The sequence below is a fragment of the Anomalospiza imberbis genome, chromosome 17 (genome assembly GCF_031753505.1).
Source record: "Anomalospiza imberbis isolate Cuckoo-Finch-1a 21T00152 chromosome 17, ASM3175350v1, whole genome shotgun sequence".
Lineage (NCBI taxonomy): Eukaryota > Metazoa > Chordata > Aves > Passeriformes > Viduidae > Anomalospiza > Anomalospiza imberbis.
The window spans coordinates 9,477,395-9,501,984 of record NC_089697.1 but is presented as its reverse complement, the minus strand read 5'-3'; the positions used below and the strand labels follow the sequence as shown (position 1 = coordinate 9,501,984).

The 24,590-nt window shown below is 47.3% G+C and overlaps 1 protein-coding gene and 1 long non-coding RNA gene across 2 annotated transcripts; both read left to right on the top strand.

The window, feature by feature from the left end:
- Positions 1–8,852: 8,852 nt before the first annotated feature.
- On the top strand, positions 8,853–21,721 carry SLCO4A1 (solute carrier organic anion transporter family member 4A1). Its single transcript, XM_068207932.1, has 11 exons — positions 8,853–9,816; positions 11,030–11,120; positions 12,034–12,155; positions 12,472–12,583; positions 16,842–16,996; positions 17,676–17,871; positions 18,425–18,590; positions 19,186–19,358; positions 19,729–19,793; positions 20,293–20,441; positions 21,235–21,721. The coding sequence occupies exons 1-11, from the start codon at positions 8,991–8,993 to the stop codon at positions 21,382–21,384; spliced, it is 2,205 nt and encodes a 734-aa protein (XP_068064033.1). The 5' UTR covers positions 8,853–8,990; the 3' UTR covers positions 21,385–21,721.
- An 863-nt stretch (positions 21,722–22,584) lies between these two features.
- Positions 22,585–23,860, top strand: LOC137484449 (uncharacterized). The gene is made up of 2 exons (XR_011004868.1): positions 22,585–23,502; positions 23,571–23,860. It is a non-coding gene; the product is annotated as an uncharacterized lncRNA (long non-coding RNA).
- The last annotated feature ends 730 nt before the right edge of the window (positions 23,861–24,590 follow it).

The window sequence follows — 24,590 nt, the reverse complement described above, 5'->3', positions numbered from 1 at the left end:
CTTGGCCAGTAAATCCAGGAGCTACCTGAGCAAGCACTTGCTGGAAGTCTTTACAGAGATTAGAGATTTGCAGGCAAGGGGGAAGATGGGATCAGCCACTAACAAAAGAAATACCCACCGGCTTAGGGAGATCAGCATGCAGCTGCTCGGTGCCTCATGACTGCAAACTCCTCCAGGCAGTTTTAATCTCTTTTTGTGCATGTATCTTGGGGAGGATCCTGCCCTCCCATGTGGGGCTTTACACAGTGCAGTAGCAGGGAATCATGGCTCTGTTTTATGCTGCTCATTTTGCTCAGTCCACCCCAAAAAGCATCACTGAGCACTCATTTTGCTTTTCTTTATTTTAATTGGGTGTGCCAAGCCCTTTGCACAGATTAAGGTGCTCATATGCAGGATGCCATACATTCTGCTTTACCATTTGGGTTTTTTGTCTTCCTCATGCGTTCCTTGAGGTGTTGCCTGTAAGTTGATTACTCAGAGCCTGGGACATTTGTATCTTGCATAATCACAGTGAATGGTGGAAAAGTTTTGCAAGATTCTGCACCCATGGAACAGAGTTGGCAGCTTTTTGCTGGTAGGTTAGTGAGATGCTGGGTATGATTTCAGGGGAAAGGTTCCCCTTTGGATTTTGTGCTTAATGAGTTGAGGTCACTGTGTTAAAGCAACATGTAAGAATTATCAACCACGGACAGGCTGTTACAGGTGTAATGAACTGCATTGGCCTGGGTTTCTCTGGCCGCTCTGCAGGGTGCTGTGCTTCCCCAGCACAGTTAAAAACTGCATTGTCTTGGTCTGGTGAGGGGCTTATCCTTGTGCAGTGAAGCAGAATTTGGGAGCTGGAGCAGCCCAGAGCACGCCCCAGGCAGGATCAGGGGCTTTGTCAGCAGGGTCGGTGTTAGCGTGGTTCTCGCTGCACCTATGCCCAGCTATCCCAGCCCTCTCTGTCTGTGGGATCTCCTCTCCTGCAGCCACTCTCCCTTTTCAAAACTGATTTATTCCTAGACGTCCCCACCACAGAATTAGTTTAGTTCCATCTTGGCCCTGAGTGACCTCGTGGCGTGCGAGCGCGGACGCTGAATGGCGGGATTGGAGAACAAAGAGTTCCTGCACGCACGTTCCGGGGAAGACGCTCCCAGAGAGATCAGAGACTTCATCTGCTTTATGAATCCCAGACAAAAGCATCCATCCTACTTCAGTAGATGGGATAAGTGATTGTAGACAAGTGCTCAGAGAGGGCCACTAACTTCAGTGGATTTTATGTCAGAGCTCTCTCTAGTACAGAGGAGAGCATGTGATGAGGTGGTGAAGTGTTTATTATTAGCAGAGCAGTGTTGTTCTAACCTTAAATCCCTCTTCAGGCAGAAGTACCCCTGAACCTGTTCTGCAATGTTGCTTCTGCCAAAAAGAGTGTCATTCCACCTCTCGATTGTAAATGAGCTTGAGCAGTGGGCATATGTTAGCACTGGGAAATACTCTGTTTATTCTGGTTCACCTCATTCAGCAAATTGCTGAGCTTTTCCATCAGCTCTTGAAATTCCTAGAGCAGTGAAGTCCCCTTTATTCACTTGTGCTACTTTGCTGACATCTGTAGAGTTGCAATAAAACTGAATTTAATTGCTATTGTTAATGGCATATTGCTGTATGGCATCAATAATCTTCAGTCACTGGAGCTCCCAGACCTTGGCTTGGTTGCTTCAAGAAAAAAATTAAATGCTGACAAGCTTTGTTTACCTGTAGCTGATGGTTTAAAGGAGTTAGGGAGTCATTTTCATGTTGAGAAAGCAAGATGAAACACTTTTTTCCCTAAAAAATACTTTGATTTTGTAATCTGGCTGAAAAAAAAATCCAAGAAAAACTATTCCCCTTTGACCCTGAGTTCCTGCCCTTCACTTCATAGCTGCTCTAATTTCTGCTTGTGGGATTTTGAGTCAGAGAATGAAGAGAAGTCATCCCTTTGAAAGTGTTGATCATTTCCTCTCGATGACACAAATAGGGATCTGCCCTCTTCAGAGAAATCCCCCAATATACCACAGCCTGTCAAGATCTAGGGTATTGCATGAGCAAATGCAAATTATCTGCAAGCTGACATTCTGTTAAATGAAATAAAATGAAGTGTGATTCCTGTTTAGGTCATCTTTAGGGGATGGATGGGGAGTACTTGGTATCAGGAAGCTAAGAGGCTGCAGATGCCATGTCAGAAGTCTTACAGCTGTGTGAGCCTGTGCCAGTACTGGACCAAATCCCCTGTGCCACATCAGATTTGTGCTGAATGGGTTAATTTTGCACCATCTGGCTTTATGCTAGAGCAAATATTGTTTCTGTTGTGGTAGCCAACATGAGGCCAGAATAAACTGGGAGTAATATCCTCGGCTAATCCAACAGAAATATGATTATGTACCTGTTCCTTCTCCAGATCATATCTGCAATAATGGGTGATTTAGCAACGCAAACTAATTCTTGTGGAGACAGGGGAGAGGACTGAGGGTGGGTCATTTGTGCTGGGAATAGTCTCTGACAGCTCTGGGGAGACTTTAGAGCCCCTTCCAGTGCCTAAAGGAAGCTGGAGAAGGAATTTTTGCAGGGGCATGGAGTGATTGGACAAGAGGGAATAGCTTCAAACTCAAAGAAAGTAGTTTTAGGTTAGATATCAGGAAGGAATTCTTTCCTGTGAGTGTGGTGAGGCCCTGGCGCAGGTTACCCAGAGAAGCTGTGCCTGGCCCGTGCCTGGCCCATCCCTGGAAGTGTCCAAGGCCAGGTTGGATGGGATAGTGGAGGGTGTCCCTGCTCATGGGCAGGAACTGGATGGTCTCTGAGCTCCCTTCCAACCCAAACCATTCTGCGACTTGAGGGCTGTGGGTAACCTGAATGGATGATCTCCTTGCAGTTAGCAACAGAGGCACAATAGGAATGTCAAACTCAGATTAGGTACTTAGCTTTAAGCAAGTCATTATGAGACAAAAAATTGCAGTCCTAGTGCAGAATGGCTTCCTAGGGAGGCAGCTGAGACACAGAAATTGAGGTGATTTAACTTTGCATTTTGCACGCCGCAGTGACCTCCAAGGCGCTAATCTGAGGTTAACCAAAGCAGAACAGCTGGAGTTCTACTGCATTTTGAAGTATTGTACATTTCAAGCAGTGAGTTCATTTAAGTGCTGTCTGGGAGGCTCTGCTGTTCCCCTGCTTGGCAGGAATCTCAAGACTAATACCTAAGAGGATTAGGGAGCATCGCTGGATGTTAAACAAGATCCAGGCTAAGCAGTGTGCACCGGTGAGCTCGTGCTCCCAGGGCTGTTTGGGGAAGCTATAACTTGCTGTTCTAGAAGAAACAAGGGGGGTTGTGGGGAAATACCCTTCCCTCAGCTGAATCCTTGGTGTTTGTCTCTCCTGCTCCCACCTGGCTCCACGTTTCCACCTGCTCATCTCATGTTGTCCTGTGCTCACTGCAGTGGTGAGTGTTGCAGGAGATGCTGATGAACAGCAAGTTTCTTTTTCTCTGATGATTTTAACTCTTCTAATGTGCTCCACTGAGCTTTGTGTTGTCTGGTTGGACTTGAATGAGTGGGCATCCAGCCCACCAACACAGGGCTGAGCTGGAGAACTTGTCATAGAAAGCTCAAGCTGAAGTCTGTCCTTGGCTTGTAGAGCAAAATGACTTTGTGGTACGTGATTTCCCCCAGAAAGTCCCCACAGTACAGAGAAAGAGGGGCTGGAAGGCAATTGTGTCTCAGGAATAAGTGAGGTTCTAGGTAGTTTCATGGTAACATTCAATCTGGTTTTCTTTTTTGTTTCTGCCTTTATATTGATCAAACCATAAGTATAAAAAAGTGTAAGTGCCTGTAAACCATGGTGTCGACATTAATGAAATACATCTATTCTGAAATACATCTATTCTCAACATCCTTGAGTTGTGTAACACAAGATGTTGCATTTTTTGCATTTTAGTGCTTCTGTCTTTAGAAACACCAGACAATCACATGTCTCACGCTTTATTTGGGTTTTGTTCATTTTGTTTAATTTCTTACATCATAAAGGATTTGCCTGAGTCTGCATCTTCTGCTTGGAAACAAAGAAAGGACAGCTGTAGGAACTAACTGGTAATCCTTGGGAAGAGCTGACCAGCAGCTCATGCAGAAGAGTGTGTTGAATATAGAACATTCTTTAATGGGTTGTAAGAATCCAAATGATGGGAAATAACACCATGCAGGGCTAGGGGTTGGGAAAATGTATCTGGAAACACCCAGCTCCATGGGCAGTGACAGTGATGGAGAGCACAGTGCTGTGCCAGCGTGGAAACCTTCCCAGCCCTGGCCAAATGTATGGGTAGGAAAAAGACATTAAAGCAAGAGTGACATTAGGGAGGGGGAGTTAGGAATTAGCATAAAAGACCCTTTTGTCTGGTTAATCTGTGCTATGGCAAAAAGCAGTGTCCGGGTTAAATCTGCTCTGTACATTGGCACTGCAAGTTTTTAAAGATGGTCTGAGGCAGCTGCAGCCAATTGTATTTGCACAGATAAGCTGGAACAAGTAAATAGACTCAGAAAATCTGGCTAGATTTATCTTCAAAGCATTTTCAAGCAGCTAATTGAAAATTATCCAAGCCACCTTCCTGATTTTTTGCGTATATTGCAATAATTTCCCAGTGAATGGAAAGCACTTGGAAAACATACAAAGGGTTTGTGAGTGCTGAGCTCTACTATTTGGAATTTATGTAATTATAAATATGTCCTTGCTCATGTGAATACTTGAAGCCAGCTTCTGCTGCTTTCTTCCATGCTTCAGACTCCAGTAGGGCTAATCATGGAAAAGCAGGTCTCTGACATGAGGAGTGGGTCAGGATATTCCTATTACCCCCCATTCCTAGGAAGTTCCTCCCTCATCCTCTGTCTGTCCCTGCAGCACGGATGGTGAGCACAGCATTCGGTGCATGGTCAGCTGGCTGCTTCTCTGGGTGTATTTCTCATTCCTGAAACTTTTCCATGTGTGCAGGACCATGCTGTTCCTGCAGGAATTGCTTACCAAAGGCTCCAGTCTGGTCCTCGTGCCAATCCACAATAGCAGCATCCTCTATTGTTGATCCAAAGGGATGCTTTTAAAAACCGGGCTTTAAGGTTTACACTTGGTGTGAGCTGGGTTTACACTTGGTTTACACTTAAAATATAAGGCTTACACTTGGTGTGAGCTGGGTGAAGTTCCTCAGCTGCCAGGAAACCAGTTCAGTGTTACTCAGAGCAGCTCACTCATCCCATTCTTGCTTTTATCTCCCTTGCACTGAACCAGTGCCCTAAGGACAAGCTCTGTTCACAGGACTGGATTTATCTCACTTCTGGGAGGCTTCCCCACTCCTAAAGCAGCCAGTGGATTACACTTGATCCATATGGTGTTTATCAGCCATGACAGGAGTGCTGCTAATCCTCTGAAGCCAAACTCTCAGAGGAAAATTTCAGTGCGTGTTACCAAGAGAAGTTAAATGGACAAACCCAGATGAATTTATCCCTTGCTGCAGTAATATGAGCTTGGCACTTGGATGTGGACTTTCCCAGATTCTAAGTACTTGATCAGTAAGTCCAGGCTCAGTCACACATCGAGGAAAATAAAAATAGAGGAGACCCAGAGGAAAATAAAGGAGATCCATCACAACCACCAAGCATTGCCTGGGGCTGCTCCTCTCCTGTTTGCAGAACACTTCCTGATCATTTTTAATCCCTTACCCCTGTTCATTAGGAAATATCTCCATGTATGCAATAGAATTGAAAAAAATGCTAAGTCTACTCATAAACTGTGCTCAGCTGTGGAAAGCAGAAGTTATGTATAGATGTTATTTGCCACAATAATACCATATACAAGTCAAAAAACCATAATGTGAAAAGGAAGATTAACTATTATTGGGCATGTTTCAGCAAATGGGATTATTTTGCATGTCAGTTATGAGTTAATTTGCAACATTAATCTCATCGCAGTCCTTGGCAGAAATACAAAATTTTTTAATTGGTCCTGTGACTTTTTAAATGATCACCTGATGAAAAGCTTGTAAGTTTTACTATTGATTTAATACTAAATATTATGGGGGGAGAAGTCTTTACAGATTTCATCAGGAAATACAAATCATATGCTTTCATTGCCTTGCTCCTTCTGCTGTGTTGACTCGATAATGTTGGCACTCTGGAACCAGCTGTACAGTGGGGAAAAAAAAGTAGAAATCTTGCTGCAAAATGAGGAAATCTATGGCAGAGAGATAATAGCATTGGGACTGATTCAGTGTAAGCAAGAAATCACCCGCTGAGTCATTAAAAACAGAGATGAATGGGAGGCAGTAAATGGATGGCTCGGAAGAATATGAATGATTAGGAAGTGCACGAAGTTGCTTGGATTTTTTCCCCTGAAGATTATATTTTGTCCTCTAAAGTGGCATATGGCTCCTGTGAAAGCTGATACCCACAGTGAATGTGTCACAGCCAGTTTATAAATACTTCAAGGGATGCCAAGCAGTTCGGGAGGCAGCACAGAGCAGGAGTGGGCTTCATGCCCACGGCACCTGGGCACGAGTCATTAGCCCAGGTCCACTGGGACATGTACAGGAGGGAGGTGTTGGGCTGAGAAGGCTTCTGGGTGTGGGGAAACATCTGCTGCCTGGAGGAAAGGTTGGCTGCTTTCTTGGAAATGTTTCACCCTGTTTGCTGTTAACTCGCACTAACAGTGGCAGGAGTTGAAGAGGGGATGATTGTGGTCACCTGGGTCTGATGGCCCAGACTGCTGCCACCAAGGAAATAAAACCTTTGATGAAGAACTGTAGTCTCTTTCCTGACTCATGAAATACTAAAATTTCGATATAAATTCATGAGGTATCAAAGGAGAGATCCCAGTGTTTAAAGGAGTGTTTCCTCCAGGGTGAAGCTGGGCCAGCTGGGGAGCTCACGGCTCCTGCTTGCATATCAGGTAATAACAGAGATGTGCTTTTTCTGTCTGCTGAAATCAGTGAGAGCAAAATCAATCCCCGGCCAAGAAACCTTCTTTACAAGTGCAGTCAAGTGTAACATCAGACATGAGTCTGATACAAGTTTGATAGGAGGAGGGTGCAGCTGCAGCCCTGGCTTCTGTGCAAGGAGGCGTTTGATTTACATGAGTACGAACCATTCCGCCCCTTAGAGCCTGATTCAGCGCCTAATAATCACTCCTGACTTTAACAGAGTGCTAAAGCAGGCTTATTTATTGCTTCCAATATTGCATCCAAAGATGAGAAACAGATTTAGAGCTGTAAGAGTCATAAGAACACTGGAGAGGCAAAAAAAGTGGAAAAAATAGAGCCTTGCACCAAGGCATCATTTTTTTTTTTGTGCCAGCTCATTACAACAGTCTGTCTCTGCAGCAAAATTTCAACCCCTGCAGTCAGTTTTTGCATTTACACTTTACAGATCAAAGTTACCTGCTGTACTCAGCCAGCTAAGGTAGGAGTTACCTGGAGGAGTCCAGCATGGAGCTGCACAGCAGTCCCCTCCTGCCCACCAGGCTCAACCTGCCCTGCACTGACATCAAATCTCTGCTGGAATCTGGACCTTGAAATAGGAAATAGTCCATGAACGCTGCTCCCCAGACAGGGTAATTAAGATAAAGTTATTTGCAAGTGAAAGCTGGACCTCATTTGTTTAACCTACTTTAGGGACCAGACGTGTTGTAGCACTCCTGACATGAATGGCAAAATTTGGTAGCACACGTGGGCTGCCCCCTGCCTGCCCTTCTGGGGTAGGAGCAGCACCTTGGTGGTGCCAAGTCCTTTCTGCCAAGTCCTCCTGCCCCAGTGCCTGCAAGACCTGCTGGTGCAGGGAAACACATCTATTTAGCAAATGTCAATCATTTTTTTACAGCAACACACAGATAAGTATTAAAGTCTTCACCAAAGGCTGCAGTATTCCCAGGTTACAGCCATCTGAACATAGCTCATTTTATCAGGGAAAAAAATGCCCTTTTTCCCTCTTCCATGCTGATGAGGCTGTCATCTCAGGGGGAGCATTTTTGTGGGAGCCTCTTGAACAGATATTGGCAAAATTATTGAGAAATACAGGATGCTTTGGGGGTACTCTCTAATTAAACAGTTCTCGCTTAGCATTTTTTGCATATTTAAAACCAGTATTCAAGGGAGAACCTTATTTTCATCATTTAACGTTGAGCCAAGGTATTTAAGGAAAAATACTCTTGGTTGCTGGCAGGGTCAGGTGATGCAATGCACAGGAACAGGGTGAAAGAAGGCAGTCTGCATTGGTAATCAGGTTAGAGTCAGCTGCCTCTGCCCTCCAGCCTGCTCTGAAATGGCATGTAGTCTAATTAGTTATAGAAAGGATTTTACTGAATAGTTGTAAACAGATCTGAGGGCTTGGAATAAAATCAATCTGACTGTGGAAACTTTTCAGGATAATTATAAACTGTTATTGGCAGAGTGTGAAAGAGAGACCAAAGGACTTGTAGCAGTGGGAAACTTGTAGCTGTGTGGGCTGTTCTCTGCAGAGGGAAAAAGGGGGATGGAGATTGTGAGGGTCTCACTGGGTCTTTATCAGAGGAGGGATAAGGGGCTTCAGTCAATGGGGACACTGCCTTAGAGATGCTTTTCTTTTAAGGCTCTTGAATGTTTTGCTCTTTTCTGTAATGTTGGTGATGCCCTGACACCTGACATACCAAGACATCCCATGGTGGAAGGCACGTGACCAGGTGAACTGCACAGTGAAATGCTTATACTTATTAAAAGAAAAAAAAAAAAAGGAGGGGGGGAAGAAGAATATTTGAGGGGTTTATTTGAGGGGTTTGAGCATGGTTTTATATAAAGGCATGTAAAAATTCTCCTTGCACAGATCAGAATGGTCTTGGCTCAGACTTTCACCATCTCCCTACTGAAGTAACTGCTGCAAATTGCATCTTCTGGACAGGCTGGTCCTCGCTGCCCCACAAAGCCACCCTGGCCACCAGCCCACCTCAGTCTGCCACTGGACTCTGCATTCCCGTTCATGGCAATGCCCCGGAACTCCACCAGAGAAAATGGCTTTTGTTTCACTCAGCCCCTCGACTTCTCCTGCGCGTGCCCTCATCCCGGCGAGGCCGGCCGGACGTTGGGTGCAGTGAGCGGGGGCGATGGCTGCAACACCTCCCTGAGCAATGGCATCGCATCCTCGGGGGCTCCCAGCCCCTCGGGCTCCTGCGCCGAGCCCCTCTGCACGCCCAGCCCGGCACAGGAGGAGACGCCGTTCGAGGAAGGGATCAAATACGTGTCTGCTGAAGGGGAGGAACTGGCCTGCGGCTGGGGGGGGTTCACCCCCGGCTGCTTGCAGCTCTGCAACACATCCAAAGGGGTCTTGTTCTTCCTCTGCGTGGCCTCCTTCCTGCAGGGCATGACCGTGAACGGCTTCATCAACACCGTCATCACCTCCATCGAGCGCCGCTTCGACCTGCGCAGCTACCAGAGCGGGCTGATCGCCAGCTCCTACGACATCGCGGCCTGCGTCTGCCTGACCTTCGTCAGCTACTTTGGGGGGAACGGCCACAAGCCCCGCTGGCTGGGCTGGGGGGTGCTGGTCATGGGCTTGGGCTCCCTGCTTTTCGCCCTGCCCCACTTCACCACGGGGCAGTACGAGGCGCGCTCGGCAGCCCAGCTGGGCGTCTGCGGGGGGAACCAGAGCCTGCCCTGCTCCCAGGCTGCCTCCAGCCTCTCTGGCTACAGGTTTGTCTTCATGCTGGGGCAGTTCCTGCACGGGATGGGAGCCACGCCGCTCTACACGCTCGGCGTCACCTACTTAGATGAAAACGTCAAGACCAACTACTCGCCCGTGTACATTGGTGAGTGGGGCTGAGGGGCAGCTCCAGCCCTTTAGCAGCAGGGTGGTGGGAAGGAGAGGCCATGGTCCCCAGGCCACACTGGGAGCACCTCGCCCGACACTGCTCAGCCTTTTGTTCCCGTTGAGGGGCGAGGTGGAACTCAGAGGGACGTGGCAGCTGTTGGGGAGGTTTTCATTATTTATCAGGAGGAAAATTGTGAGCTCGGTTGGGTGTTTTTCCTCCTGCAGCTCGTGCCTTGTAGGTGGGGAGTGCCTCCTGCTCCTGGCATGGGGCCAACCCATGTGGCATTAGCATCACTGGCAGACAGCCATGAGGCCATACCCCCATCCGTGCAAGGGGGCATAGAATCACAGCATGATTTGGGCAAAAGGACCTTGAAAGGTCATCTAGTCCAACGAGAAGGGACACCTTCAACTCGATCAGGTAGCTCAGAGACCCATCCAGTCTGACCTTGAATGAGTCAAGGGATGGAATATCCACCACCTGTTTGGGCAGCCTGTGCCAGTGTTTTATCACCATCATTTATATCTAATCTAAATCTTTAGATCATCATCCCTTCAGGCCTCAGCACAGCAGGAATGGTCACTGGGCTGCTCAGCTACTGCTGGTGCAAAGCACAGCCAAGAGAACAGGCGCAGCTCACTCCTCTGTATCACTGGTCACTCAGCAGCTGCCTAACACTTAAAGAGTCCTGTTGGTGAAAGTGCCAAAAGGGTGTTCTTTTACCAATTTCAAAATGTGTCAGTCTGCCCACGCTGTATCAGAAGGCTGTGTAGTGTGGGAGGAGATCACAAGGAGATCATCAGCAAGTTGATCTTTCCATGTTTCATGGTTTAAACAGCAAACTGAAATAAGTGCCAGTGGTGCTGTATTTAGTGTAGACATTTCGTGTTGTCAGTGGGGAGAGAATCCTGCTGCTCATTGCTGTGGCAATGATGTGGCAGTGGGATCAGCTGCATCCCTGCTAAATATGGTTTAATTCTGAACCAGTTTTACCTGCCCCATACTATAAAACTTCCCAGGTTGGATGCAAAAGCTTCCCTGGAACAGAAGCATGAGAGGAAAACTTGTTGGAACGATCTGGGTTTGTGTCTTGGTGGTTTAGGGGGAAGGGCATGAGGCAGGCAGAGGCTGAGCATCCTCGCATCCAGGAGGGAATCGGGTTGGGGATCCCTGGCTGATGTTGTCTAACACGACTTGTTTTCCCTTTCAGCTGTTTTCTACACTGCTGCAATCCTTGGGCCTGCAGCGGGTTATCTGGTAGGAGGAATGTTTCTAAATATTTATACTGAAATTGGCAGAGAGTAAGTTGTTAAAAAAAATCTTGTTCCTTTCCCTTTCTGCTCTGTGTTTCCTTTGGGGTAGAACAAAATAATACCAATGATCTGGAGCAATGAGCTGGTGGCTGGGTGGAAGTGTGCCTGGGGTGTTGGGTGGTGTGTCTGCAGGCAAGGAGGCTGGAAGGGTGGTTTGCATTAGCGCTGCTGCTGAAGGGAAATTGCTGACAAACCTGTCAGCTTAAATCCTTCCTCACGCTGCACTGCCTGTGCTAATGAGGCTGCGAGCAGCAGGTGAATTTTTTGAATGAGTTCCCTGATGAGGTAGTGCTCCCAGCGGTGCTGCTCGCCCTCCCAGTCATCCCACCAGGATGCTCAGTCCCCCCTTGCTTTGTAATATTTGTGATTTATTCTTCTTTCCTTACAGGTTCTTTGGTAGATTGTAGAATCACTGAATGCTTTGGGTTGGAAGGGACCTTAGTGATCATCTGGTTCCAACCCCTCTGCCTTAGGCAGGGACACCATTTACTTGACCAGATAAATGGATTAAAAAGGGGGAATGGGTTTCCAGGGGAAGAAATTAGTTATTTCCATCAGTTTTCTTGCAAAGGGTGTTTTTGGGGTGGAACAAGGATCTTGGCAATCCTTAAAGCACAGCTGAAAAGCAGCAGTGAGGTGAACGTGCAAACCCGAGATTAAATGAGAATGAAATTGTGTGGTTTCCTGGGCTCATGCTGTGCTCTGGTGAGGCAGTGCTGTGCTGAGGCAGGAGGGGTGGTGGACATGGCATCCCCACCAGATCACTCAGTGTCCTTCGCTGTCACCCCCGTGGCCCCCCAGCCCTGCCAGCCTCAGAGAGAGGCACACGGAGCTGCCCCGCTCCGTCTCCATCCAACCATCACCTCTCTCCCTTGTGTCCCTTTGGCTTGGCTTCTTGCAGGATCGACATGGCCCCCGAGAACACTCTCTGGGTGGGGGCGTGGTGGATTGGCTTCCTGGGGGCCGGGGCCGCCTCCCTCCTCATCTCCATCCCCATCCTGGGCTACCCCCAGCGCCTCCCAGGTACGGGGCTCCTCCTGGGCTCGGGGTTTGGGGCTGGGACTGCCGGTGATCCCGCTCGTCCTTGAGCTTCCATCCTCCTGTACCTGTGTAGCTGGGGATGTGGGAGCAAAGGAACAGCTTCCTGTGTTTAAATTGTAATTCCTAAATGGATTTCACCCCTTGGGCTTTCCATCTGCCTCTGTTACTGCTTCTCCCTTGCAGCTGTTGGTGGAGGGAGGATGTCACATTGCGTTTTCCCCCTGCAAATCCACGGCTGCAGAAGCATCCACGCCCCGTGTCTGACATGCTCCTCGTTCCCTTTGCCTCTCATTTTCAGGATCCCAGCGCTACATCGTTATGAGGGTGTCAGAGGCTCATCAGCTAAAGGATGGGAGCCACAAGAAAGCGTCGGATCCAGACTTTGGGAAAACGGTGAAAGATCTGCCTCGGTGAGAAAACCACCCCACACAGAAGTTAAGGAGCCCTGTGCAGAGGGGAGGGAGAGTAATGAGCCCAGGCTGAGCTTCCTTCAGCCCTGCCAGCTCAGAAGTGCTCTTCTTCAAGCAATGACACTTCTTGCAGAGGAGGTGCCTGACCCTGTCAAGGTCTGGGAGCTCTTGGCAAGGAGGCTGAGCTGGAACTGGTGCTGAGGATCACACAGGGGAGCAGGCGACAAGTGGCTGGTCCCATCTGGGTTTTCAGAAGCTCGTGTCCACCTGCAGTCCTGTGCCACACACTGAGTTTCGCTGAGAGTGGCTTGATGCCAAGCTTTAGGTGATGGGAGATGCCCAGGCATTGCCAGCTCCCTCCCTCTCCCCAGCAGCATTATTTCTGCCTGTCTGCTTCTGCCTGGCCTCACGTGGCCCAGTTGCGTGTTTCCAACAGCTCCACCTCCCCAGCCCCTCGGGGCTTTATTCCTTTCCTCTATTTTTACTTGGGTTAGATCCCTGTTTTGTCATTTTTAATGAGAAACAAGATGAAACAGGCCCTGTGATCCTCACAGCTCCATTCCAATCCCAGGGAACAAAATATACCACACAGTAACTTTCAGTTCCCTTTCTCTTTTATTCTTGGTTTCCTTTTTTTTTTTTCCTTTTGCCTTCACATCTTCCAGCCACCTTTTATCTATTACTACTTCTTATCTCTCTAGCAAGGCAGTGACACAGCAACTTGCTTAATCTTGAGCTGTTGCTCGGCTCAGTGATGGGAACAAAGCAGGAGCCAAAATAAAATGTGTTCTTTTAACTATATTTTTTTGTTATGGATTTTTGAAATATTTTATGGGTTTTTTTTAATATGTTGAGTTGTATTGAAATGGAGGGCAGGGGGAGAGGTGCTGCTTTATTTATTGCTTGGGGTTAGCTGGCATGGAGGCTCTGGATGTTGCAGAGATATCTGGATATTGATTCCTTTTGGAGCTTGCAGTCAGTAAGGGGATGTTCTTTTTTTTTTTAATTATTTCTCCAGGACCATTTTTAGGGAGGAGATTTTATCCATGTGTGATGGCTGCTCCCTGCAAAGATGTTGCTAAACCCCAGGCTGCTGCCAGCAATCACTTCTGAGCATTAGCTGTGGTCTTTGTTGTGCTGGCAGAGGAGGATGGAAGCAGGTGCTCAGAACAGGAATTTTCAGCACCAATTGAGCTGTGTTGTGTCAACACAACAACTCACACCCATCTGAAATTCTTGGAGACTTCGTAGGAAGTTTACCAGGGGTTAAGGCAGTTTTATGGGGAATATTACATTGAACAGATTTCAATGCTGTTATTAAATGGCATTCTTGACTGGGTGCCATTTTCCGAGGTCATGGCTCGTTCTCCTCACGGAAATTGAATTCAAACCGCATTTAAATAACGATAAGTCTGTGACTAAAACCAACACAAACTGGGCAGCAGAGAGGGACGAAATTCAGTGGCTGATGCTTTTCTTGCTTGTCTGGAGCAAAGCTCCCACTGTTTCTGCTGTCTGACAGCAGGAACAGAGACAATCCTCCTCCAGGAGCATCTTTCACACCTGAATACCAAATACCCAAAGGGAACTTGTATCAGGCAATTCAGACCAGTCCAGACCTCAGTGCGGTTTGAAAGCAGGAACCCAGCAGACTTTTGTGGTCCCTGGTTTTGATTAAGGAAAAGGAAGTGCCTTCAAGGCTTTCTGCTCTGGAGACTTGCATTAAAGAGGAGATCCCATCTGTGCAGGCAGCTCTTGGGGACACGTGGACCAGGCTGGAGGCTGAGGCTGAAGGACACTCCCTGTTCCTTTTGTGTTGGTCAGGGACTGTGTGCCACACATTTTCTCACAGTACAGGCAGTAACAGTCTCACAAAGATAAGCAGAAATACTGATAAATAAAATACTGTTCCATGCCATCAGGTCCTTTCTAAGTGAGGTTCGTGAGTTGCTGCATGCACAGTGCTGCCTGAGAACAGGAGCTTACAGGAATGCAGACCATACAGCCTAATCCTCTGCCCTGGAGACACTTCTGTATTAACTCTTGGGTTGAAAAGGCCTGATAAAACAGCATTTCCCTTTCTCTGCTTCCCTATGATTGCTCTCATGGAGTAACCCCTCCTGTCAGAGCAGAGGGACTCAAAGGGAGGGCATGTAGAGCTGTACCAAGAGGAGGCTTTGTCCCTGCAAGCTGCAGGGTGGAGTTTGTGAGGATCACTCCCTGGCAAACCCTGATCTTCAGCATCAGCAGCTGTGGTCAGTATTACACTGATCACTCCTGGTGCAGGGTGGGACTTAGAAAAGCCATGAAATGAAACAAAGGGAGGTTGGTTTATGTTCCTGTGGGATGCACGTGGTGCCCTCTGTTCCCTTGGTGCTGGTGACAGTGGGTGTCATTTTGTGCTGGAAGAGCCCCCATTCACATGCTGTAATATTGCAGAAATATCCATTTATCTGGGGTGTTCTGGGCACGCCATGCTCAGAGGAGCAGGCTCTGATCATGCAGGTGGTACCAGCCTACTCAGAGAGCCATTATGTGAGAAAGAGTTCCTATATGTGCCCAGATCAGTAAAGCCTTGGAGGGTCAGCTTTTTTAGGTGGTGGAATTAGCACTTCTCTGCAGTGCTGGGGCTCCTGAAATCCTTTTGGCTGCAATAACTGAGTACTGCCAAGGCTATTCAAGAGTTAGGTGATTTCTGGCTGTGTTCAAAGTCCTACTGATGTAATAAAAACGTTTGTGCTGTCTTTGGTAAGGTTTTATGTGCCACAGCTCCTCGCAACTACATATTCTGTCTTCAGACAGATTAAAGTGAGTAAATCCTTATTCTTAGTGCTGAAAGGAGCTCCTTTGCATTTTCCTACTTGCAAGTCCAGCCTGTAACTTTTGGGCAGAGGGTACAAAGTCACACTAGTGCCAGGGAGTAACTCTTCTCTGTAAAAAGGTGAAGGCACTGTCCGTTTTCTGCCTCAGCCACAAGATCCACAAGCATTTTCTCACTAAAATATTAGGCTTTATGCTTTCTAAATTAAGCACAGTCAAAAAGATCTGGAAAATAAAATAGTATGTTAAACTAATCCCAAGAGCTAGGCAGTGTAAAGCCCCCTGTAATCAAAGTGTAGGAATGTGTGGTATTTCTGTCTTTCAGCTTCTTTGTTCTTTTGGTATAATGAAATTCTCCTGTTCATGTGAGTAAAGTTGCATAAATCTGACTCTGAGCCTCAGCATGTCTCTCCCTTGCTTGTACCAAGGCAGCTTTTCTCTGATCTCACATTTCCACCAGAGCAGGAGGTGGTGACTGTGCCTTTCTGCTCAGTGAGCATCCCATGGCATTGCTCTTGCAGGATTTGTGCCCATCCCAGAAATGGGATAACCCATGGCACCGCCCTGGGTTTGGCTAGGGGGAAGTCATGGGGCAGAATTTGAAGCTGGTTACAAAACATCCCCTGCAAAGCAATGTCAGTCCTTTTAGTCCAATATCCGAGATAGTGAGAGATAATTGAGACCATTCCTGTGCCTGAGGGCCTTTCTGCATCTCAGGGATGGAATTGTTGCTGGATCTGCATATAAATGACACATGGCAATTTCTCAGGCATATCTGCAGCTCACTCCTAAATCCCAGTGGGTCAAAGTGAAATGGAGTTACTCAATTTATACGTTAAGCTTCAAGTAAAACTGGGCTTAGGCTGTGGCAGAAAGATTGCTTTCCGTTTTTCAGGTGTCTTGGAGGTGTTTCCTGCATGTAGAAAGGCTTGCTTGGTATTTCCCCTGAGTTACAAAACATCTATGGTTATCAGAGCTTGTTATTGTTCTGAGAGTGTGGGTGCACAAGTACCATGTGTATGTGAGGATGTAGCACAAATTTGCTCTTGGTTGAGTTGGGAGTCCCAAGATATCAGCCAACAGGCACTAATAAAACCTTGAAATAATGGAGATTTGGTGAGGAGAAATGTCCTTTCAGTATTGCCCCATTTAAACAGACAAAGTACTCAGCCTGACCCTAAATGTTGGAAAATTACTGCTGAAATCAAGTTGTGGGTGCCCTTAGAGTGAGTGCCATCACACACATACACTCTGTGTCACTGACTGAAAAAGCTCCTTCAAACCCCAATTAGCTTCCTTTTGGTGTTTTTCCTTTCAAAGAGTTGCAGGACGATGGGATGCTGCCTCATCTTACATGTGATCCTTCTGACTTAGAAGACCTGAAATTAAAATGTGCCTGAAATCAGTGATTCCATTCCAATATATTTCTCCTTCCCAGGTCAGTGCTGCTACTTCTGAAGAACCCCACCTTCATCTTCCTCTGCTTAGCAGGAGCAACTGAAGCGACCCTGATTGCTGGGATGTCCACATTTGGACCCAAATTCCTGGAGTCTCAATTTAGTTTAAGTGCCTCTGAAGCTGCCACCTTTTTTGGTAAGGAAAGCATGTTTTTGCAATGTTTTCCCATTTTGCCAACAAATAGAAAGAGCACTTTTAGCTTGTTTAGAATGGAGACAGATGCTTTGCAGTTTAATTTTGGACTGGTTATCCCCTTCAGTGTTAGATGGGATCATTTCCTATCAGCACACCTACACCCTGTGCATTTCCAGAGCTGCATCTACTGACATCAGGAGGAAATGTGTCACTTCTGTAGCCATCTGTTACCCTCTAGAGGAAGGCAAAATAATTGTAATTCCTCCTAGTGCATCACCAGGAAACATTGGCTCAACGTTTCCTCTGAGGAGGGATGTCAGAGCTGGGGGGATATTTTGTCAGCATCCAGAAACTGGGAGGATCCTCACCTTAGTGCTGTAATAGACCAAGGAATGGTGTCCAACAAGCATCAGCACTCAAGATGTGCTCCTCTGACAAAGAGTCAGTTTTAAGATCTCTGGGTAGGAAAAGCTGCCGTTACAGGCTCATGCCACATTACCTGAACTGTTAGAGAGGACTACCCACTACAGCAACATCCACTGAACTCCCACCAAGAAGCCACACAGAAAGCAAGGAGTCATTTATATGCAAAACACACTGCAATTAATGTATTCAAACCTGCAAACTCCTTGCTGACATTTCTAAACTCACTTGTGAGTTTTTTCCTCTTCTTTTTCAGGTTATCTGGTCGTGCCAGCCGGAGGGGGAGGCACATTCCTGGGAGGATTCCTTGTGAATAAATTTAAGCTACGCTGCTCAGGAATCATCAAGTTGTGCTTGCTTTGCACAGTGTCAAGTCTGCTGGCCATATTCATTTTTTTTATCCACTGCCCTAACATGCCCATGGCAGGAGTAACCCAGATGTATGATGGAAGGTAACAACAACCACCCTGTCTGTCTGCCTGTCCGTCCTGAGGGGCTCTGCTCAGAACAGGATAACTCAAACACACAGTGCTGGTGGCAGTCATGTGTGAATGTGTTGGGGGTGAAAGTTGGTGTCTGGTTGGTCCTACAGGCAGAGGGTGAGACACAGAAAATAAATGTCCTAAGTTTTGCAGTGAGATGAAGTTTATGGAAGAGGCTCCCTAGTTAATAAGGGAGGGCAGATCAGCAGCACCAGAGTGGGAGATACTCCACTCTTCAGCTGCCTTTGCAGCAGCCCCCATCTCTATCCAGTGGGATAAACTGGACCAAAAGTGGGAATCTCCTCTCTGAATGGAAGTGTCATCCTAAGAGCTGGTCACTTAAACTCCCTTGGTGGCTGGGGGAGAGACAGCTCCAGGACATGTTTAAAATTTGGTGGGATGAAAGCCTTTTCAAACCTGGCTTTATGCTCCTTGGGGGTCCATCAAAACTCCCACTGTCCCTTCCTCTCCCCATGTCCTCCTGTAAAGTGCTGCTCACTGACTGCTCCTGTGTTTCCCTCAGTGCTTTGCCAGGTGGGCACCTCAACCTGACAGCAGCCTGCAATGCCCAGTGTGGCTGTTTGCAGGACACCTACAGCCCCGTCTGTGGAACTGATGGCATCATGTACTACTCCCCCTGCCACGCTGGCTGCAAAAGTGTGTCTGTAAACCTCAGGAATGGCAAGAAGGTAGGTCTGAAAGCACTGTGCATGAACAGGGTGGTGGCACATCTCTGGAGGGATTTGGCTGGCTCTGCAAAAGGTTTGAGCTTTGCTGTAAATCAGTGTAAAATCAGCCAGGGCAGGGTGGATGCTCTCAGGTACCATGTGAGATGAAGGCAGAAGGTCCTCTGAGGTCACCCTGCTTTCCTTCTCTTGTTGTGTCCAATCATCTTTGCCTCATTCTGGGTCAAACTGTGCTGAAATCCATGGAAAATCACCCAGGCATGCAGGGAGCTTGGTAAGCCCCTGATTTCTCTCCTAATGCTCATTTTGGGTCTTGAATGAACCTGATACACCTCCTCATCCTTCCAGCATGTTGCTCATGGAGTCAGGCTAAGGCTTAGGGAGGGTAGAGGTGATACTTAGCTGCCCGGCAGAGTTAATTTCCCTTTCTTGATTGACCTGTTTGTAAACAGAGGTGTGTCAAAAATGCAGCTTGATTTCTACTTTATTCTGGGAGTCTAACCAGCTGCTTTCTGCCCTCCCTGAATTTCTTATTTTTAAAGCTTTGACTGTCACCACGCTCTCCTTGGCAGAGCCCCCACCAGCCTTTCTTTCCCAGGTCTACCAAGAGTGCAGCTGTGTTGACAAAGCCCCCCTGCCTGGCTCTGGCAAAGCAGAGGCAGGGAAATGTACCTCCTCCTGTGCCAAAAAGCCCTTGCTCCTCTGCTTCATGTTCGTGGTCATCCTCTTCACCTTCCTGAGCAGCATTCCTGCCCTGACTGCCACTCTGAGGTAAGCACAGGATGGCCTCCTCCTCTGCCAGCACTGCAAGAAGCCTCAATATCCTCCTGTCTGCTTTATCCTGCTGGATCAAGCATGGGAAAGGTGTGATGGGAACCACTTGAGTTAGTGGCAACCTGGAGACATCAGGACTAGTTCCTGTCCCAGTCTAGCTGGGGAAGGAAATTTCAGCATTGGGAGCTTTGTCCTCTGATGTGGGATACACACATTTACAGCAGGGGTGGAGGGACATTGCACTGGGGTGATCCGAAATCTCCAGAGGGATGGAGGTCCCAGGTGTGCTGGGCTTGAGGACCTGGAGCTGTGAAGCAGGGAGGTGCAGCCTGGCAGCATTTTTAAACAAACCCCTTTCCTTCCCCAGGTGTGTCTCTGACAGACAAAGGTCCTTTGCACTCGGGATCCAGTGGATTGTGGTACGAACCTTAGGTATGGAGCAGAGGGAATTTGCACACCGCAATGGTCTGGTGGTCACCAAGAGTCACCAAAACACTCCGGTTGGAGAAGAAGGGAGTAGGACACACACTGCTGAAAAGGAGGATGCTTTCTTTCATTTGCTGTCATCCAGGACAGCCTAATTCCCTCTGCATGTGATTTGCAAACTCAGTGGAGGGTTCTGTAACACGTCACAGGTGACAGAGGTTCAATGTCCCGGCAATGTGCCCTTATTTTAAGGAAAAGGAGCAGAGATGTTGAAGCTCCTGTGAGTGTCTTTTGGCTCTTGTGCAACATGTAGGTCAGGATGCCCAAAAGACCTGCTGGACACTCAGATCTTGAAATCCAGCATATTTTTGATACCTGGTGGCTCTGGATGCTGCAGAATGAGTTCTCTTATCCTTACTCTATATTATTATCATGACATCAGCAGAACTTGGTGCTTTTCTGCAAGGTGCTGCCCAAACTGAAGGTGCCCTCTCTCTGCCCACAGGAGGCATCCCTGGCCCCATTGCCTTTGGCTCCATGATTGATAAATCCTGCCTGCTCTGGCAGGACCAGTGTGGCGAGCAGGGCTCCTGCTACATTTACCAGAACTCAGCCATGAGCCGATCCACCCTCGTCGCTGGACTGGTCTACAAGGTGATGCTGCTGCTTAACTCCACTCCCTGGTAAAGCAGCCAGGTTTTTAGGACATAACGTTTTGCTCTGGGAAAGAATTTTACAAAATTAGGTTGCCCTGATCTGGCCCACCTCCAGACAAAATTAAATTTTCACACAAGAAATTTCTCAAGGAAGGCAAAAGCACCGTTTGCTTCTCATCAGGTAATGGTGCTCCAGACACATCATTCTGTTAAATTCCCATTATTTTCTAGGATTACAGCTTCTATTGCACCATATGAAATATGCCCTTCCAACAGCAACAAAAGTGATTTTTGCTAGAAATGGAGTAAAATATCCAAGTGCAGTGTATTAGTGAGAGTGAGAGATGGCATTGTGGGCAGGCTGTAAATAACCATTCCCCAGTCACTGCTAGAAAATAAGAGAGCTTAGAGCTGTGGGCTTTATTTATTAGCACAAAACCATAATTTTAACTGCTTCCAAACAAGTCCTTGCCCTAGATAGTAGTGTTTAGCAGCTGCTGTGATAAAGAGGTTTTCAAAAGCCTTCCAGCAAAAGGCTGAGGCAGTGTTGGCTCATGCAGCACTGTGCTCCAGGTGTCTGTGTGGGGCTGAACTTTTCCAAATTCCCATTGCTATGGGACTGGCTAAATTCAGATTTTTGTCCCCTCTAGTTCTGTGTGCTGCTCTGCTTCCCAGGCTGGCCAACATCTCCTCCTCCCCAAAGCTTGGTCAGCAAAGCTCATGGCAGATGTGGGGTGGGCTCCTGGTTTTGGGGGAGAGCAGACAGTAATGGGGTGTCTCCATGGCTGCAGGTCCTCGGGACAACCTTCTTTATAGTGGCCTGTTTACTCTACAAGCCCCCACCTCCAGAGTCAGCTCCAGGCAGCTTGGATGCATCCGAAAATGGCACCAGTGACCTCCAGGAGCACAAGCCTTCACTGCCAGCTGAAGAGGATATATAGTGCTGTCCACATGCAAGTGACTTTTTCAGCCTCAGAAATACCAGGAGAAGACATTATGCAGTATCTCAAGGAGTTTTTAAATCAACAGTAATATTTTAAAATTTTATTCTTTTTTTGGTTGAAGATAAATAATTTAAGTAACCACTGGTGCGCTTTGCTATTTTCCTAACAGCAGAAGCACATTTAAGGTTGTGTGCTGGTGCCACATGCAGTTATTTAATTTTATTTAAAGAAAGGGCTACTGTAGCTTTATTCTGTGTCTCTGACAAGCCAGGACCACATTCTCCACTCGTGGAAGTAATCACTGGTAACTCCAATGGAGCATGTGAGGTTTAAACCACCAGAGGATCTGGGCTGACTGTATTGAATATCTCAATTGTAAAGCCAACTGTAGCAAAACTACTGTTGGGATTTCCAAACTGGGGAGGAGCACTGTTGTTCTGCAGTCCGCACTGCAAAGAGGTCAGCTGGCCCTTGAACTGCTGCATGCAAAGCAGACAGCCCTGGCAGTGTCCTCCTCCTTCCCATGGCACACAGAATCACTCTGTTCAGGAGCAGCTTCTCTCATTATGCAAGTTCCTATTACTGGGAGAGGAGATTTGATTAGCAAATCCATCAGTACACTACGGCCAGCCATTCCCAGAGCTGCCAAGCACTGTACACTCACTGCCTCACTCATTGCAGGGTTTACGCCGTGGTGACACTTCAGTTTTTTTATTTGTGTTGTTTAAAAGTGATGCCTTTGGTAATGTACTGTGCAAAACTCGAACTTCTTGCTGTTGGCTGGGAGTGGGAAGATGTGAGATACAGATCTATGCAATGTTCATCTTGGGTTGTTCTCTAAAGACAGTGGGTTTGGGTAAACAGAAAGGCTGCAGTGAATTCAGTTTGTCTCTAGACCAGTAGCCTGAGGGATGGGTCTGCCTTGTGGAAGGGGGATGCTGGCTTGTGACTGCTTGCAAGGAGAGAGGGCAGCATTCCCAAAACGACCTTTGAATGTGCTCTTGCAATATTGATCAGCTCCTTTCTGAGGGGCAGAAGTGGAAATGGGGCCTGTGTGAGTCTGGCTTCCCTCTCAGTGCAGATGAGGCCAGGTTAGTGCTTGGTGTGCCAGTGTTTGCACAGCCACATGGTCCAGGTGCATGCCCAGGGGAGGCAGAGGGAGCCCCTGGAGTCCCTGGAGCCCCCCTGGAGCTCCTGCCTGGTGTAACCATGTTCACAGGACAGGACCTGCATCACTGAGCTGCACAACTGGCGCTTCCTTCGTGCCAGCTCTGACTCACAATTACTTTGTAGATGTTTTTGTATATTTTGTGTATTTATGCTTTCACAAATGGACACAGGATGGGCATTTGCTTCCTTCATTAACAAAGGACTGACTCTCAGAGTGTTCCTGCTGCAGGCAGGGATGGTGCTGCTGGGAGTGTAGTTGATATTCAGGTCAGTGGAGGAAAGCAGCTTCTTCCATTCACAGATCCCCTTCCACCAAAGCCAGAGGGTGACCTCCCTGCTTCCAAAGCCCTTGTTTCCTAGCCTCTGTCGAGTGCTGGGACAGACTGTGCACCCCCTGCCCCATCCCTGGAAGTGCTCAGTGCCAGCTTGGATGGAGTTTTGAGCAAACCTGTTTAACTGAAGATGTCTGTGCCCACAGCAGGGGATTGAAACAAAATGATCTTTAACCCAAACTATTCTATGATTCTGTTTCTATCTCTAGTAACTGCTGGAAAAACTAAAAGTGATAACGGCAAGATGGATGGTGGCTTTTGGCTGCTTGTGGAAGGACAGCTGGTGCAGCTTTGATGGGGCACAGTGTGCAGGAGAGCCCTGTTTTTCTAGGGAGGCAGGATTAGACCCACTGATGCAGGATTTAACCCCAACACTGCCCCAACACCTTCACCTGGGTTTGGAGCCACATGCAAACACGAGCCTGTCTCCAGGCCTTGCCCTTCCCAGCTTAGACACTTGGGGTACAAGCAGGGATCTTAGATCAGGAAATGCATTAATGTATTTTGGGAGCTTATTTTATCCATGATGTATTTATGAAAGTTAGAAGTTTTTCTTTTTATATATATATATATATATATATATATATATATATATATATGTATGGGTGTATGTGTATATATACACACACACACACATATATGGATATATATATATGTATATGTATATATATGGATATATAGATATATATATGGATATTGAAATGCAATTTTAGTGTTTATAAAATGAGCTTTACCTGAGGGTGTTGTTTCCAGAGCTAAACAAAAGCTCCTGGGATTCTGGGCATTTATTATGTTGCTGTGGGACTGGTAATTCAAGGATTTTAGTAAGCAGCAACATGGCATTCCTGTTCCATAACCAGGCTGTTTAGGTGTACAGGTCATTTAAAACATTTGGACGTATGTTTCCCAGTCTGATATAAAGTATTATATTGCCATAAAAGCATAGAAATACAACCACTCTTTCACAGGTACTTGTGTGTGTGTTTTTCATCACTTGTCACCCTTCCCCAGCTGCAGTTCTTGGCAGGAGTGTATCCATGGTGCCATTTGCTGCAAGGCCATCGTGGCTTCTTCGAGGAGGAAGGTTAGAACTCAGGTTTGTGCTTTATTTGTAGCATTAACAAAGCCCCTCATGGCTACAGGAGGTCCAGACATCAGGTGACATCGAGGCCCTGTGAGTTGGTGTCTCATGCTGACTTAGCCTTTCCTCCTGAGACAGAGGATTGTCGCTTTTGAAGGCAAAAAGAACTTTGTGGTTGCTGGGGAAGAAGAATCATTTCCCTTCTTCATCCACAGACCGACCCTGTTGAAGCCATGGAGTGTGTGCCAGCCCTGCTGTGGGTAAGTAAAGGTCAGAAGTTGGTGTCACCTGTGGTTTGCTGAGGGCGAATTGGGAATGCAAACAAACTGCGCTTGGTGCTGAGCAGAGCCGCGGGGAAGTGAAACAAATGAGCGCCCGGGGGAGGGCAGGCAGCAGGGGCTGGATGTTATTTATTGTGAGCAACATCCCAGGCAGTCGATGAGCCGTTCCTCTCTGCTGAGGAGTTTGTTTGGAAGCTTCCTGGAGGTTTCAAAATGCCAGTAAATAAAAGCTTTGAGTGACACACAGATGGTTCTGCAGAGCCTCCAAGCCTTCTACTTCTGCTGCCGCGGTGTCGCCTACGCCTGGCTGTGCAGGAGAGCCTCGGTTCCTCCCTGTCC